At 42.5% G+C, this 18,745-nt stretch overlaps 1 protein-coding gene across 1 annotated transcript in view; it reads right to left on the minus strand.

Annotated features, from left to right (window-relative positions):
* The window catches only part of TRAK2 (trafficking kinesin protein 2), a gene marked incomplete in the record, with an annotated part of 1,082,163 nt that overhangs the window by 498,162 nt on the left and 565,256 nt on the right, over window positions 1-18,745 (minus strand). The window contains 1 exon segment of the mRNA XM_044060504.1: window positions 1,408-1,482. Within this exon segment, the coding sequence (XP_043916439.1) occupies window positions 1,408-1,482 (75 nt within the window).

The following is an 18,745-nucleotide window of genomic DNA, read 5'->3' on the forward strand; positions in this document are numbered from 1 at the left end:
TGTAAATGGTACTCGTGAGGTTGCCAAGTTCATTGGACTGTTTGTCCCAGATAATGCCCCTATGTCTGTCTTGAAAAATCTGGTCTCAGACAATTATACAAGAGTGCAACTAATCCAAGTGTTTGCTCACAGCCTGCAAGTATGTAGATTTTCAGCCATGTACTTCCTGAGAAAGAAAACAAGAGCCAAGCACTTCATTTATATGTAAGATTCAGTGAAGAATGTTACCGGTTCTAAACTCATGATTTATTCATGGGGAAAATATGCAAATAAAATCTAACTGTAAAGTTCTGTTAATAATGAAACTGGTTTACTTAGCAGTAACTGCATAGGTTTACTCATGCATGCGCACACTCTAATACTGTGCTTCTCGGAGACTGCATGCTTGCCTATGGCCTAGGTCATGGCTGAAAAGGGTCTATGAACTGGCTAACTACCTAGTAAGTAAAAAAAAATACATAAAACATCATCTTTGGAATAGTTTATACAGGTAATATTTTTAAACAAGTTCATGTGCTAAAAGTTACACTTTCTTAGTTTTGCCAGCTGTAAACTTAAAGATCAAGAAAAGGTGCAGATGAAATTCAAAAGTGGTTCACTAGAAAGAGGGATACCAAAAGATATTATTACAATGGCTAGAGGATTATAGAATACATAAGCAATGTCTGAAAAAGGGTTCTAACTTTTTAGGTTTGGTGCATGATGCCTGCAAAAACACACATCCTGGTAAAAGATCCAGCACAAATGTTGTGTAGCCCATATCCTATGAAACTAAACTACAATGTAGTGATTATGATATCTTATCTAATCCCAAACATAACAGAAAGGATGTAGCTTTTACCTTACATCTGCCAATCAGTATGAAATACAAAAGGATGCCAGCTAGGTACGGCAGAAGCACTTTCTTTTTTTAATTCTGCCATCTTCTCTTTTGTGCATGCCAAACATTAGTTTTTATATTTCTTAGGCCATCATCCAGGCAGTCCCCAGGTTATTCAGTAATGTCTAGCCCTTGTGATCCTTGTGGCTTCTGTGCTGCATACTGTGTGCCAACGTGGGTATTACAATACTGGGCCGTTTAGCACAAGCATGTTTCCAAATGCTCCATCTTGGTTGCAGCATCAAGAGTTGTTGGTAATCACTTTCAGAAAGGCAGCAGCAACTAAAATAGATAAACAGAGCTGCATCCCACCTGTTGTATAATGGCTGCTGCGTGGAATGAAAGTCTTCTCTAAACTAATGTTCATTCTTATCATATTAGTGTTTAGATGAAAAAAAATTCTAATCTTATGGATTAAATACTTTCAGCTAGTGAGCTGCTGTCACCGAGGATAACTAGTTTAAACTTCAAAAATCAGCAGAACATAATAAAGCAAAAAACTGTCAAGAAAGCAATGAATTACTTACCTCCTCTGTTAACTGCTTCTGAGCTTCTTTCGAGGCCTGAAGATGAAGCTTCAGCTCTTCCTTTTCTATTGCACACTATAATTAAAACAAAGTACCCAAATTATTTGTATTAAAATATAACAAGTAACAAACACACCATTAGAACAGTTTTGCATGTTAAAAGATTTTTTTGTTGCCAAATCCAGACTTGTTCTTGATTTTGTGTGTTGTGTGTCTACCTGTAAAATATATGCATACATGATATGTAAGTGTGTATATAATGCATCCACACACAAAAAACTAACATTTGGTGGAATGCCACTTAGCAGAGTTCCAAATGAAAATACAAAGTGCTGAAATCCCATTTACCTGAATGACAACTTCACTGTAATGCAAGTTATTTGAATATGGTATACTTAACACAGTTCTGTAACAGAAAAGTAGAAACTATGTAGAAATATATTAAAAAGTTTTACTTGGTGATCTGTGTTCATTAGGATCATAGGAGGTTACTAGGCTAATGGCCCTGGGGCCCTACCAAGCCTAGCCAAGAGTTTATCCCCAAAAAAGAAACCTCAGTCAGCACCTGTTGCCCCTGTCAATGAGGGACAAAGGTGGAACCCCTGGGACAAATTTGTGGTTTCCGATCCACTCATCAAGGTTGTGCTTAAAGAGGGTCAGCGAGGAACTCTGACATACATGGGAAGTCTATTCCAGAGACGGGACAGTCTCTGGGAGTCAAACCTGTCTCTCCAGCAGGCTTTGTTGATGTTGCATATTACATTTAGGCCTTTAGAGCGGGTAATGTGTGAGGAGTTAGACTTGTGGATAAGGAGCATTTCTAGTCTGGAAGGATTTGATATTGCCTTGTAGGCGAGACACAGGTCACCTCCGAGCAATCTGTACAATACAGAGTAGAGTGACAGTGATATGAGACTGTCCACATAAGACAGGTGTTAGAAGCCATGGATTCTCTTTGTGAGGTATTTCTGTGGCCATCCTAGCTGGAGCAGGTGTTTGGAGAGGTACATACCAAATGGGGCGTTACACTCAATTATAGGCCTAAGGATGGAGGAGAACCGAGAGGTAATAACCTCCTTTTTCTGGATACAATATCTTTACTTATGAGATGAACCAAGCACAAGGCTTTTCTGACCACTGCTGCTACATGATGGTCAAATGTGAGATCGTTGCCAACCTGAGTACCCAGGTCTCTAACTCACCACAGGTTGTGTGCTAAGGGGGTTGCCATTGATCTGGCAAACAGTAGGGGCCATGTTTTGCCGAATGGTATAATGCATTATTTGCATTCAACTTAAGGCCATAACTTTGGCACCAGTCATTTGTTGCCGTCAGACACTGTTGCAGTAGGTTAACATTGTGTCAAATGCCTTGGCCAAGTCGAGGTAAGCTGTATGTACTGACTTTCCCTCATCCAGGGTCTTGGTGACGGTCTCAAAGAAAGTCAACCAGGTTTAACAGGCAAGATCTTTCCCTGACGAATCCAAACTGGGTGGGGTCAAGTGCTTGGAAATTGCCTATGTCCTTGTTTATGAGATCCACAATAATACGCTCCATGGCGTTACAGATCAGACTTGTCAATCTAATGGGGGGATAGTTTCCCGGGTCAGTAGTGGCACCACCATTGTGCAAGGGGATGACGATGGCAGTTCTCCACTCTGCTGGAATGAAGCCTGTAATTAGGTTGTGGTTGAATAGGGTGCTTAATGGTGAAGCTAGTTCTTGCTGGAGATGGTGCAGAATACAGCCTGGGATACTATCAGGTCCCATGGAAGCTGTGTTCTTTGCCTTGGATAGTGTCTTTAACACTATCTATGGAGATATGAGGTGTGGGACAAGTATCAAGGATGTCGAATGGGTCTTTGGGGAGGGGGGGCAGTTTGCAATGAACCTATCAGCTAGCAGTTTGGCTAGGTCAACAGGATCAGTGTAAGTGGTACTGCTAAGAACTAAATGGGAACAAACCTGGGCTTTTCCATGGAGGTTCCTGACATAGCTGAAGAAGGCTTTTTGGTTCCCTTTTGTTTCGGAAGCAAGTTTCAATTCATAATTGGCTTTGGAGGTTTTCACTACTGATCTAATTTGCTTGTTGAGGCTGAGGAGGGAGCTTTTCTAATTTGGAATTTGTTCCTTTTTACACTTGGCCAACAGTTTCTTCCTTCTGCTGTAAAGCCTGTTGATAGAGGATGTCCACCAGACAGGTTTGTGTTTTCTTGAGGAGCATGTTTTAGTTCTGTTGGGTATGGCTGAGTCTCTACAGTTGTACAGGTGCTTGTATACTGCACCGGAATAATGTTCAGCACAGTTGTCTGCATCTTCTGAGGGGGAGGTAGTGTGACGCTACATATATCCTCCTTTAGGAGGTTGTAGTCAGCTTTTAAGAAGCTTTTTAGCCTAGTTATGGTTGGGGGGGATTGGGTGGGATAGAAACTTTGAATGAGACAGACCGATGATCTGATCTCACCAGGGAAGAATATACCATGGGGGTGGTGCAGTGGTCACCCATTTTGGTGCAACACAAGTCCAGAATGTCATCTCCCCTTCTGGGGGATGAGACGAGCTGGTCTAGTGCATTAGAAGTGATGAAGTCAAGGAATCGTTGGGTGAGTGCATTAGTGCAGGAATAGTTCACCCAGTCTATGGTGGGGGCAGTTGAAGTCACCAAGGATCAGGGTGTTAGGAGGGTACTTTGATGGAGTCAAGAAGGTCCAGGTAGAAGAAGTAGGTGTCCTCAGTCATGGAGAGGGGTCTATAGCTGGCTATAACTTGGATGGGTGTCTTGCCAACTGTCAGTTGCACCTGGAGTAATTCCAGTGCATCATGCTGGCAAACCAGTCTGCAGGTGTACCTGTCCTTAAAGAAGATAGAAACTCCACCAGCCTTGGTCTTTCTGACCTCATTTTGGGGTTGGAAAGTGTGGAATGAGGTACAACCTTGTAAGGCAGGGGTGCTCTCCGCAGCCCTGAACCAAGTTTCCGTGACTGCACAGACACCGGCATCGTCCAGTGTGAGGAGAGCCTCCAGTGAGTGCATTTTCAGGTTAAAGGCTCCTAGCATTAAGCAGCATGCCCTTCAATTTGCTTTTTGACAGATCTTTTATGTTGGAATACCTGTCCTTGGGACATAGCCTGAAAAAGGCACAATGGGGGAGGCAAGAGCCTTGGCCAAAATCTCGAACCCCAGGGGTGACAGGTGGAGATCATCTCTGGCAAAGCATTGAGGCCTGTCAACCATGTCATCCCAGGCAAACAGATACTGGATCCCCTTGGAAAGATGCCAGAAACTAAGCCAAATGTTGAAGTCAATTATTTTTTTGTTGGTATTGTGGTATCATTCTTGGTGAAGGTAGGATGCTGCTTGGGGCTAGGGTCATACCTGCTTGGAACACATACTCAGAGCTCAATCATGTCTCTCTTCATATAGTCCAGGGAGGTACGTCTGAAGTCATATACCAACATGGACAATGGCAGAGTCATACTTGTACCTGTTGTGGTGAGACTTATGTGTGTGCGTGATGTGATGGATTCTGGCACCCGACAGAAAACTGACCGTGACCCTCTCCTTGTTGAGCCTGGTGAGGGGGACATCAGTGTGTCTCACTATTGAGTTGCCAATGACTAGTAGGTATGATTTATTGTTATGCCTAATGGGCTGCGCTGGTTTACTGTTATGCCTAATGAGCTGTGTTTGTGAAACACTGGTGTGTTGTCTACTGTCTGTGATGTGTTTTGGCATTGGGTGTGGAATTGTTTTGGGGGTCTCTGTTGTTTAGGTAAGTTTTTATTGAGGACCCTTGAATAGGTGGGTATGTGCTGTGCTTGGCTATGTGATGTGGGTGGTGTGGTGTTTGTGCTAGCAATCTCTTCTTTGTCAGGAGTACTGACTGTAGCACGAGAGAGCATGGATTGGATGCATTTCTTGCAAGTAGAAGAATTGTGTGCTAGGAGAAGAGGACTGTCTGTGAACATGAGGCAGTTGCTGCACTGTCTCAGTAGGCCCATGTCGACCAGACTGGCAGGAGAAATTGGTGGGAATTGTCCGGACATAGTGTTCTGAATACTTGGCGGACTTAATGAAGAGTGGGTTTTGATAAGGGTTTGTCCGCAAGAGGGTAGACCACAAAAACCTTAAATGTAAAATAATACGCCTGAAGCACAAGTGCTAAAACTAAAACTACGATGTTTAGAACAGGAGATAAATCTAATCAGACTATTAACAAAGCAAGCAGTAATAAATGCAGAATAAGAACACTTGAACACTTAAGAGCACACAGAACAGCAAAATAAGGTAATAAAGTAGGCAGAACACAGTTACAGTAAGAGCAGCTGAATAAAGTGTAAAAAAAAAAAAATTTTTTTTTTTTTGTCAAGTGGAGGGGAGGAAACAGAACAAGACTAAGAGACTATGGGGGTTGTCCTTCCGAAATGCTCTCTCTGTACACAGTAGATAGAGCTGTTGAGATGGGACTGGTAGGAATGCCTGAAATCAAAGAAGCCATGGGGTAGTCCTTCCCAAATTATCTCACTGTAATCAGTTGAGTGTGCAAATGAGACGGGTCCAGAGGAGTGTTCAAACACAAATTTACAGCAGGGACGGGCAATTCCAAAGCCACCAAGTTTAAGACTACAACACTACTAGGGAGAGAGAGGGTTGGAAACAGAGACAGAGAGACCACAATATTCAATTAATTTTCAATGAAACAAATAAATAAATGCAGTACAGTTTTGTTAACTAACACTGAAACAATACAAGTACAAAAAAGTATACTTAAATTAGCTTGTATGTCCAGATGGTTGTAGATCAGTCACAGCCAGCCCTAAGCTCTTTTACTGAGCACAAATACACAGAAACGTTCTATACAAAATGCCTCTGTTGCTTTGTTTTATGCATCAGCAGTGATTCCATAGGTATGCTTTTTTTCTCTTTCCTCTGTTACTGTGCAATCATGGCCAAAGTACTCTTAAAGCAAGTCTGAGAAACAAACCTTTGGAGTTGGACATAACCTCTTTGCTATACAAAATTATACAGTTTTAATGAAAAAAATGTGTTATTTTATTTTGCTAAGGACAGCCCCATGATTTGTTCTTATAACTAAAAATCCCTGTTATGACGTCATATAAGACTTGACCCACGATGCCTCACTACTCAAGCTTATGTAAAAGCTATACTATTTCCATGACAAATGCATCAGTAGTAACTTACTTCCTAGAAAGACATGTTGCCAATTACTTTTTTCAGGTGGAACACCTTACATTTAAAATCAACATGTGGTGGTGATGTAGTAAAAAGTACAGTTTTGTACCTACCATAAATGTAGATGTTCGAGGATTCCATTGCTGCAGTCCTTACTATTGGGTATAGTCCGCATCCAGTCGGCCCGAATACCAGAGTATAAGGCTGACGTCGGTCAGGGCGCATTAGACTGACGTCAGTACGTCAGGGTATTAATGCGCATGACCGGCGTCATATCCTCAGTCTTTTCTTGCCCCAGATGTCAGAAGACCCTAAAAAGACAAGGCCCAAAATACCTGCACCAAAACATGAACAATATATACAAAAATATAAGCAGGTAAATCACCTACACAACCACCCCTAAACACAGAGGGGAAGGAGGGAGGTAAATTGGACTGCAGCAATGGAATCCTCGAACATCTACATTTATGGTAGGTACAAAACTGTACTATGTTCTTCGTCTTCCATTGCTGCAGTCCTTACTATTGGGTAGAATCCCAAAGCAGAGGTAAGGGAGGCTGGCAAATCATAAAGAAGCAGGAGCTGACAACATGCCTTGCAAAACAGCTGTGGCAAAACCAGCCCTAGACTTAGAGTAGATAGGAAGGTGATAATGCTTAGAGAAAGTATGCACTGAACTCCAAGTAGCTGCTTCCAAAATATCCTTAGTTGCCACCCCGTAGAAATGCTGTTGAAGTGGCAGTAGCCCTAGTGGAATGAGGCCTAATCCCAGCTGGAACCTCCTTGCCATGATGGGAATAACAAAATGCAATGCAAAAGCCAATCCACCTAGAAATAGTTTGTTTTGACACAGGCTTGCCCTGCGAACTCAAAGCAAAAGAAACAAACAACTGCTGAGACTGCCTAAAATCCTTAGTCCTGCTTAAGTAATAACGCAATTGCCTGTGTACATCTAAAGTATGCAAAATCTTTTCCCCTTTATTTTGGGGTCTGCATAAAAGGTAGGCAAATGAATAGTTTGGTTTAAAGCCACACTAGAAACCACCTTAGGCATAAAGGAAGGATTAGTATGTAATGATACCCTATCCTTATGGAAAATCAAAAAGGGCTCGACTGCCATAAGGGCCTGCAACTCAGACACCCTTCTTGCAGAAGTAATAGCCAACAAAAAAGCAGTCTTCCATGACAAATATTTCAATTCAGCAGTAGCCGCAGGCTCAAAAGGTTGTAGAGTAAGTTTTTCCAACACAAAATTGAGATCCCAAGCAGGAGTAGGAGCTCTACGTGGGGGTCTTATATTCTTAGCCCCTCTAAGAAACTGCTTGAACAAAGGATGCGAAAACAATGGTGGGTCACAATCATAGTGAGCTGAGATCGCTGCAGCATGAATCTTAATGGAAGAGAAGGACAGACCCTTGTCCAGTAACTCAGTAAGATATTGAAGAGCCATACCCAAATTAGGCTCAGAAATCTCCAAATTCTTTGCTTTACTCCAAAATAAAAATCTTTTCCATTTTGCTGCGTACACTTTCCTTGTACTAGGTCTTCTAGCTTCCATAATCACATTTAAAACTTGTTGAGGAAGTTGAGACCTGCTGTGTTTCAACACAGAATATGCCAGGCTGTCAGAGGAAGAGAGTGAAGCTTGACATTGAGCAGATGACCGTCCTGCTGGGATAACAGATGCTTAGTCAAAGGTTAAGGCCATGGAGGCTTCATTACCAGACTCCGTAGTAGAGGATACCAGTGTTGCCGAGGCCAATCTGGAGCTATCAAAATCATCCTTGGCCTGTCCTGTCTGACCTTTAACAGTACCTTTGGAAGAAGAGGCAGAGGTGGAAAGGCATACAGATGAAGGTTTGTCCAACTGAAAGACAGAGCATCCACTTTCCAAGCTGTGTGATGAAACCCCTTTGTGCAAAACTGTGGCAGCTGGTGGTTTAGTGGAGAAGCGAACAGATCTATGTCTGGAGTTCCCCATGACACTGTCAATTTCTGAAATACATGAAGATCCAGTGTCCACTTGTGGGGATCCATGATTTGTCTGCTTAACACATCTGCGAAGGAGTTCTGTGCTCCTGGCAGAAACCTTGCCTGAAGAGTTAGGTGCAGGCGTAGCGCAGTCTCCCATAAAATCATTGCATGCCTGCATAGAGGATAAGAATGTGTTCCCCCTTGTTTGTTGAAGTACCACATGACAGTTGCGTTGTCTGTTAGAATCAACACCTGCCCTGGAAGAAGTAACTCCTGTATGTTGATATGTAGATGCTGTAGTCTGGCAGGCCACTTGTCTTGTATCCACTTTGCATTTAGATGAGCTCCCCAAGCAATGTCTGAGGCATCTGTCGGTAAAATCTGACTCGCCTCTGGCCGGGTCACAGAGAGTCCCTTGTTTAGGTGACATTCCTGAGCCCACCACAAAAATACTCTTTGAAGGCAAGGTATTATTTGAATGACAGTGTCTAAATCCTGGCAGTGCTGTGTCCATACATTTTTGAGATACCATTGTAACTTCCTCATATGCAGTTTGGCATTGGGAAGCACCAGAATACAAGATGCCATGAACCCTAATGCTGGAAGGACTGTCTCTGCAGTCAGCACGGACTGATGAGATAGTGGATGGAAGTAAAGTGACAGACTCTTTCGTTTGTCCGGGGTTAAAAAGGCCATCTGGGCTGCTGTATTCAGTCTCACACCCAGAAAGCACATGTGTTGAGAGGGTACTAGACTGGACTTTATTTCGTTCACAGAATACCCTAGGCATCTTAGCACTGCTATAAGATATTCCAGATGCTGTAGAAGGTCTTCCTTTTCTTGAGCCAGAATCAGGCAGTCGTCTAAATAAGGATAGATTTGAAGTCCTTGTAGCCTGAAGTAAGCTATCACTGGAGCCAGAACCTTTGTGAATACTCTGGGCAGTAGATAAGCCAAAGGGCAATGCAGAGAACTGATAATGAGAATCTCCAGCTTGAAACTGCAGATACTTCCTGTAACTTAGCCTGATATGCACATGAAGGTAAGCTTCCTTGAGATCTAAAGTTACCATCCAGTGATCTTTGCCCAGCAGGGGTAAAAGCTGTTGTAACGTCAACATCTCGAACTTGGGAATGTCCAGATAAGTGTTGAGGAGAGATAAATCCAAAAGCAGTCTCCACGTGTTCCCCTTCTCTGGTACTAGGAACATGCGAGAATAAAATCCTAGGCCCCTTTTTGACACAGGGACTGGTAGAATGATGTCCAACACCCATCTGTCTTGAGTAATTAAATCCCAAATTCCTTGAAAAGAGACAGTTGTCCTTCAAAGGAGCTGCCAGGCGAGAATCTACTGGCAGCTGAAAAGGCAGGTCATTGGGTCTGTTTACTGAAAGGACTGACCCCTGCCCTCACCAAAAGTCTGAGCAGGTGAACTCCCTGTTCTAGGCCTAAAAGAACCTTGAGCCCTGCCCCTACCACGTCTAGACCTACCCCTAGACTGGGAATCATAAGCAGGATATGTCCACCCCTTAGCAGGCCAATTTCTACTAAACTTCGGTGGCTGTACCTGCAAAAATCTTTAACAGTTTGCATAGACTTAGCTTTGTCCTCCATTTTCTTCAAAACTGCTTCCACAGGTGAACCAAACAACACATCAGACTGTAAAGGAGCATCCAAAATCCTTGTCTTAACATGCTCAGCCAAATTTTGATCCCTCAACCAGGCATGCCTGCGAAGAACAGAACTAGTGGCAGCCACCCTCGAGGAGGCCTGCACAGCATCAAAACCACATTGCAAAGAATGCTTGCCCACTTGTTCAGACACATAAACTAAATCCAGCAAGTCTTTACAATCAATACCTTCCGCCAAAGCATCCACCTTAGATTTCAATTGTGAAAGGAGATAATTTTGATATTTCAGCATGTGAAACTGACAATTTAACGCCCTCATGGCTAGAGTGGAAGAAGTATACACTTTCTTACCCCACCTATCTAATGCCCTTGCCTCTTTGTCAGTGGGAACAGGATTCTTAACCACAGAGGCCTTAACACCTTTAGGCCCCTGAGAAACAGTTTCTGGGTCCGCCCTAGGACTCTTAAACAAATATTTATGAGCTTCGGGCACCCTATAGTACCTATCAGGTTTAACAGGAGCAGGAGGCAAAGAATCAGGGTTCAGGGAAGCCTCTGCAAAAACATCTTCTACCACATGCAACACAGGCGGTATAGCTAAGGGCCTATGCTGGGGTAAAAACAAGAATTCCCTAAGCCTCTTCCTGGAATCAGAGTAATCCTGGCCTTCCCATTTAAAGTGCTCCCTCATGGAATGCAGAGTCTCTGAAAATGAAAAATCCTCAGGAGGAGAAGCCGAAGGAGTGGCATCATCCACATCAGAATCAGAATAATGAGGATACTCCTGCAAATCTTCCGCAGAAGATTCAGAAGCCCCTGAACCCTGTTCAAAACTGTCAAACTCTGGTTCCACTCTAGGCCTCTTATCAGGAGGGCCCATAGAACCTCTAATCATAGTAATCAAATCTTCTGCCATTTTAAGCATATGTTTCTTAGGCACAGAACCCGAAAGGCTAGGAGAAGCCCCTACTGAAGCTGAAGTTGGCCTACCTCTAAAAAGAAGTTTTGGCAACAGAAGGAGAGGCTCTAACTACTTTGGGAAGAGAGGGAAGAATAGTTACTTGAGAAGCCCCCTCAGCCTGGCCTGCCTCCTGAGAGGGTACATCCTGTAACAGCAAAGTTTCTGCCTGAGACTCTATAGAAACTCCTGGCAAAACCTCTGGCTCCACTGAGCCATCTAAAGAACCGACGTCTGGGACTGCCGGTTCATCAACCCTAGGCTTCGCTGTTTTGTCCCTGCGCTTTTTGGACGAAGCGGCCGGAGCATCCGGCGGCATTTTATAATTGCAACGCTTCCCAAACACTAATCTGGCACAGTCTAACCTCCTCTTAATAGTGCGTTTGTTAAACCTAGCACAAGAGCGGCAACCAACAACGTCGTGCTCAGGCCCTAAACAAGGTATACACAATGTATGGTAATCCCTATGAGGTATTTGTTTCCCACAAGAAATACAGTTATTCACTTTTTCTGACATCCGGTTAAATACTGAGGCAAGAAAAAACAAAAATGTTCCCCAACGGGGTACTTAGCCAACTCTGATTCGGTCTGAAACTCCGGTTTCGGAAATATTTCAGAACGCCAACCTGCACTCGCAAAACTGCTTCTGCATCGGACAGCGCGGCAAAAAAGACTGAGGATATGACGCCGGTCATGCGCATTAGTACCCTGACGTACTGACGTCAGTCTAATGCGCCCTGACCGACGTCAGCCTTATACTCTGGTATTCGGGCCGACTGGATGCGGACTATACCCAATAGTAAGGACTGCAGCAATGGAAGACGAAGAACATCTACAAAATAAAAAGCTGCTCCCCTAAGGAATCAAATTGTCTACCTTACCTATAATGCTCTTTAGTCATAACTGCCTAGCACCTACCATGATGTCAATTTTGTAGATGAGACTATAAAGAAAAAAATGAGTAAAAAATGAAACAAAAAAACAAACACACTAATCTTTTTTTGCAAAATCACTTGCAACTTTAACATGAGGAACATAACAAGAAATTAACTGTAAATCAAGGATGCTTCTGAAACTGAGCAATGCACTTCAAAAAATCTTGTGGGCACTTTTTACTCTGTGGTATTTCAGCCAAACACAGAGTACAAGGGTTTTCAACCATTACAAAAAACGGGTTTTCAGCCAAGAGAAACATACGTGTACACACACACACACACACACACACATATAAAAATATATACACATATATATACATTTTACACACACACACACACAAATATATATATATATATATATATATATATATACATATATATATATATATATATATATATATATATATATATATATATATACACACACACATAGACACACACACACACATTTATACTGAGACAGAAAACTAGACAGATACATATAGTGTTTGTGTATATATTATACACACGTGTGTGTGTGTGTGTATATGTATATATATATATATATATATATATATATATAGATATAGATATAGACAGATATAGATATAGATAGATATAGATATATATATATATATATAGATAGATACAGATATAGATATAGATATATATATATATATATATATATATATCTATATCTATATATATATATATATATATATATATATATATATATATATATATATATATATATGTGTGTGTGTGTGTGTGTATATAACCACGGTAGTGGTGCTGGGGTAGCATTGTCGTCTCACAGCAAGACATTGTCCTGTTCGATTCTCAGCTAGAGAGTCTTCTGTGTGGAGGCATGCATGAATGGGCGTACCTTCGTTGAAGGTTGTGTGTCAGGGCTGGTAACGCGGCACGTAAAAATCCACTACCAAACATTAGCGGACCGGAGTTCCGCTGTGGCGCCCCCTAACCGGGATAGGCCGAAAGACACAACAAATATATATATATATATATATATATATATATAGATATATAGGTTCATAGGTTCATACTAGGCTATCTGCCCTAGGGCATTTATAAGCCTAACCAGAGTATGTTTGGCTTTCGCCACCCATTTTAAATTAATTTTGCTATGCCCTTTTTCGAGGTTAGTATACTGTGCCTCTGTCTAACAGTGACACAGAAGTGATACCCGGGGTAAACCTATGATCTCCCATCCACTCATCAAGATTCTTCTTGAAGAGAGTCAATGAGGGACTCTGCCTAACCTGGACTGGGATTTTATTCCATAGTGAAGGGAGCCTCTGGGTTATGAATCTGTCCCTCCAGCATGTCCTATTTATTTCAGTGCTGAGGTTCAAGTCTCTCGGCGTGTAGCTCGATGGGATTTGGATTTTTTGAGGTGCAGCATGTCCCTTAATTCCGGGTTGGACATGGCCTTATACGTCAGGCACAGGTCACCTCTGAGAAGGCGGTATGCCACTGAGTAGAGCTGGAGTTTCTTTAACCGGGCAGCATATGGCATCTGTTTGAGCCCTTTGATCCTCTTGGTGAGGTACTTTTGGGGTCTTTCCAGTTGCTGCAGGTGTTTGGTAAGGTACATCCCAAAGGGCATTGTACTCGATTATGGGCCTGATGAGGGATGAGTAAAGAGGCACGATGACCTCCCCTAATCTAGATGTGAATCCCTTCATGATTAGGTGGGCTATATAAAATGTTTTTCTAACCACTTTGGCCACGTGGTTGTCAAATGAGAGATTGCTATCAACTTGGGTCCCCAGGTCCCTAATGACTTCTTCTGTACTTAATGGATTACCACCTATGTGGTAATTTGTGGGCACTTTGTTTTGCCAAAGGGATGACTATACACTTTTGGCGTTTAGCTTGAGGCCATGGCTCTGGCACCAGTTGTCTGTTTCTATGAGGCCCTTTTGGAGGATGCTTGTGTCGGCTGGAGAGTCGATTATGGCACCCAGTTTGCAGTCATCTACGAACTTGGTCAGCCACAGTCCTTCCGTGTTGGCCTGTACCTCCGAGAAATATATACCAAATAAGAGAGGTCCCAGGACTGAGCCTTGTGGGACGCCACTTGTAACTGGTTTGGAGTCTGACATGGCTCCAGCAATTCTAACCATGTGGGTTCTGTCCTTGAGCCAGTTTGCAACCCATCTAGTGACATAGAGGTTTATATTTAAGCTGGTGAGCTTATCTATAATGCCCGAGTGGGGTATTGTATCGAAGGCTTTTGCAAGGTCCAGATAGGCTGTGTGGACCACCTTCCCTTAGTCAATGGCCTTGGTGACTGTTTCAAAGAAGTCAACCAGGTTTAACAGGCAGGATCTGCCCTTAACAAAGCCAAACTGGGTAGGATCCAGTGTCTGTAGGTCCCCAATATCTTTATTTATGAGGTCCATAATGATCCTTTCCATAGCTTTGCAGACCAAGCTAGTCAGGCTTATGGGGCGATAGTTTCCAGGGTCCGTTGAGGCACCACCTTTGTGGAGAGGGACCACTGTTGCTGTACGCCACTCTTTGGGTACATATCCTGTAGTAAGGCTGAGATTGAACAGTAGTTTTATGTTTGGGTTTAGCTCTTCTTGGAGTTCATGTAGGCGCAGCCTGGGACACCGTCTGGTCCCATTGATGCTGTGTTTTTGCTTTGGAGAGGCGGCTCCCACCTGAGCATCTGAGATGTCGGGGCAGCACTCTGCTGGGATAGATATTTGCCCTTTTGGTGGGGAGAAGTTTGCGCTGAACCTGTCAGCTAGGATGTTGGCAATGTCTGTGGGATAAGTGTATTTTTTGTCATTTCGGACTAATTCTGAGCATATCTGTGAATTCCCACCCAGGTTCCTAACATAACTAAAGAAAGCCTTGTGATTATCTTTAGTGTCCTGTGCAATTTTTCTCTCGAAGCTGGCCTTTGACGATTTTATGAGTGCCCTTAGTTTTTGCTAATACTGATCAGAGGTGCCTTCCCTTTAGGGATTTTGCTCTATCATGTAGTAGCTTCCTCCTTCTATTGTATAGTTTGTTTATGGCTGGGGTCCACCAGACAGGTCGTCTGCCTTTGGAGGATTGGGTCTTGGTTTTATTTGGGATTGCATGATCCATGCATTCCTGAAGGTGTTCATAGAATGCATTTATAAAGGATTCTGCGGTCTGGGCCGTATTTTCCACAGGCCCGGGGGCTTTGAAGGATTCCACCTCGGTTTTGAGGAGTGTGAAATTTGCTTTAGAGAAGTTTTTCACTGTGGTTTTCTGGGCAGGGGGTGGGGTCGGGATGTGAATATCCAGTGAGATCAGTTTATGGTCTGATCTTACCAGATACACTTCTGGTCTGGAGCATAGAGTCCCCATGTTGGTGATGATCAGGTCCAGTATGTTTTCCCTCTTGTGGGAGTGGTAACAAGTTGTTCCATAGCATTTGAGTTTATGAATTCTAGGAACCTTTGGGCAAGGGTGTTGGAGCTAGAGTAATGCTCCCAATCTATGTTTGGGTAGTTGAAGTCGCCCAATATAATGGTGTTCGGAGAGACCTTCATATTTTCCAGTGTTCTCAGGAAGGCCGAGTGGGGTTCCTGGGTTTGGGAAGGTGGTCTGTAGCAGGCTATAAACTGGAAGGCAGTTTTACCCACTGTTAGTTGCACATGGATAGTCTCTGATGCTTCGTGCTTTGCCACCAACCTGGAGGTGTGGGTATCTTTGATGAATATCGATACTCCCCTCCTTTTGTGGTTCGTCCAAGTTTTGGGGCCGAAAAGCATGGTATGAGGTATAACCTGGTAGTGCTGGGGTGCTCTCGGGAGTCCTGAACCAGGTTTCTGTTACTGCACAGATATCGATGTTCTCCATGCTAAGGAGAGTTTCGAGTGCATGCATCTTGAGGTTTAGACTTCTAGCGTTGAGTAGCATTACTCTTAGTTTCTTATCCCTTGTGATACCTATGGAGGTGGGTTTGTCTTTTGAGCCTTGCCTAAAAAAGGCACTATGGGGGTAGCAAGAGCCTTTGCCAATATCCGAAAGCCCAGGGGTGACAGGTGCAAGCCGTATATATATATATATATATATATATATATATATATATATATATATATAGATAGATATGCACATAAAACATTATACAGGCATACACAAAGACTTAGATTAGATGTAGATCATTGTTGATTGTGGCACTGAATCGAGAGAGTTGGTGACAGTTAACACGATACCCCGACCTAATGTAGAAAAAAATGGGAAAAAGGGGGCTGATGATGATGACACAAAGACACCAACCAAACCATATGAATATAAAAATAAATTCTGTAGCATTGCTGTAAAGTGAAAATCATGTTATGTGGCTATATTCTAGACAGTTTAGTATATGTTCCAAAGAATGCATTACTCAAACATATTAGTCAAATTTACCATAGGGAAATACAATCATTTGCATAGGTCCACCTTTAAATGGCAAAGGAGAGAATAAAAATAAACCATAATTTAGTCAAAAATGTGCTGCATAACGTGAACACCTACCCAATGTCTTGATCATTCTCTCAGTGGCCACCAAAGACAAGACTGCACACAGTAACAGGGGAAACAATGAGGGTGACTGGGTTGGGTGGGGGTGGGGTAGCCGCTGAGTGACAGAATGAACAAGGCATAGGATGAGTTTTGCTGGACATTAAGTGAAACAGCTGGGGCTAAAAATAGCTGACTGTTAAAAAGATCAACAGTTTGCACAAGTTTTGATACGCGATTTACATACCAGGAAAAAAGTACATTTGATCAATTACAGCAGACAGTATTTAATTGGCAGAAAATGTTCATATTACCACTGTGGTCAGAAAGTCCTTCTATGTGGGACATCTCATTACCAAGGGTTTTGCATCCAGGATGAAAGAGGTCACGGTTTCCCTTTAACTCTTCCCTCATTAGACCAGTCATTAAGTACAATGCCCCATTTGGCACGTACCTCACTAAACACCTGCAACAACTGGAGAGGTTGCAAAAGTACCTCACAGAGAGGATCCCAGGCCTTAAACATTTGTCCTATATAGACAAACTAAAAACTCCAACTATTCTCTGTCTCATATCGCCTACTTAGAGGAGATCTCTGCTTGACTTACAAACCCATGTCTGACCCAGCTCTGTTAGAAATGCTACATCTAAAGAAATCCCAATCCCTCTGCACCACATTCTCCAGAGACCTCAACCTTATTACCACAAACAGAACATGCTGGAAGGACAGGTGCATAACCCAGAGAATGCCCATGCTATGGAATAGACTTTCCATACAAGTCAAGCACAGCACTTCACTGGCCCTCTTCAAGAGAAATCTTTATGAGTGGATGGGAAATAGAAAATTCACCCCAGGGATCACTCCAGTGGCTTTACTGAACAGAGGCACTGGGAACTAAGGTCGGGTGGTAAGATGCCAGGGTAATCCTATGCGCTAGGCTTGTAAACGCCCCAGGGCCATTAGCCTAGTAATGAACCTGTGATGGCTTACATTTGCTAAGGTTATGGTTTCTGTCACTGTTCTGAAGAAGTCTCTTGACAAAAGCACTTAAATTGCAAAAATAAGCAGATCAAGTGTTTGGGTCACTGCTTCTGTTTCATTATGTTTATTTATTTGGTTTTATAATCTATACATCCAGAGTGCAGTCTTCTCTTTAGAGGTACACAAACTCTGTTAACAACAGACAAAAATACAATTTCTCACAAAGCATTAGAGATCCACTTTGTCATTATACTTGATAGAGAGGACCTCATTCAAAAACAGAGGTGTTCAAGTGAAGTAAAATATTTCACACAAGTAAAAACCAAAACCTTGAAGGGAGACACATCAATACTGCAGAGCAAATGTTCAGGACTAGGCTAGAAAAAGTTCAACTCCTGTAATATAAACATCTCTACCTGGAAACAGTCTTAAATCTGGCAGTTTATGCCACATATACACCAACTGCTAGGAAATGCTGGAAGATAACATTTTTGCGTTGCGACGAACACACCTAATGTCACACAAGCCAGTCAGATAAACTAGAAGTAAAGAAGTACTGCCACAGTAGCTAAAAGTGTTTTTTTTTAGTTTGGATATAATCAAGGGAATACCCTCTACTAATATTCAAGACTAAACCTGGAGTATTAGTAGAGGAGTATGAATGCTCCAGACTAAACCTGCTTAGCAAAAAAATTCCTAAAATGCTACAGTGCCCTAATGAAAACTGAGATATTATGTAGGACCTGAACCACAGTGGGGAGTTTCTCTGGAAAGCTTACTTGATGTAGATCAATGTGTGTGTGTGTGCACTTTTAAGAAGCTATCCAAGGGCTTCCACAAGTGTATAAATACTGAGCACGTGCAAGTCTAACTGCCATTTTGTAGTTAGCTGTTGAGATGTAAGCATGTACAGTAAACTGTCCGTTAACTGGCACCCATGGGGATTGATAGATGCCAGATAAATGTAGTTTCTAGTTGCTTGAGAGTTACTATTAAAAACAGACCTGACAAATATTGTACCCTATACTATACCACACCATAAACACTGTATTGATTTGATTTTAAAATGGAAATACATTCATTAAAAGCCTGGCTGGAATAATAATATTTTAAACTTATATTTCTGCTAGAAAGTGTGGCATGTGGAATGGTTTTCAGTGGCAGGCTGAGTGGA

This window comes from Protopterus annectens, chromosome 2.part0, assembly GCF_019279795.1.
Source record: "Protopterus annectens isolate FY-2018-M chromosome 2.part0, PAN1.0, whole genome shotgun sequence".
Classification (NCBI taxonomy): Eukaryota; Metazoa; Chordata; order Ceratodontiformes; family Protopteridae; genus Protopterus; species Protopterus annectens.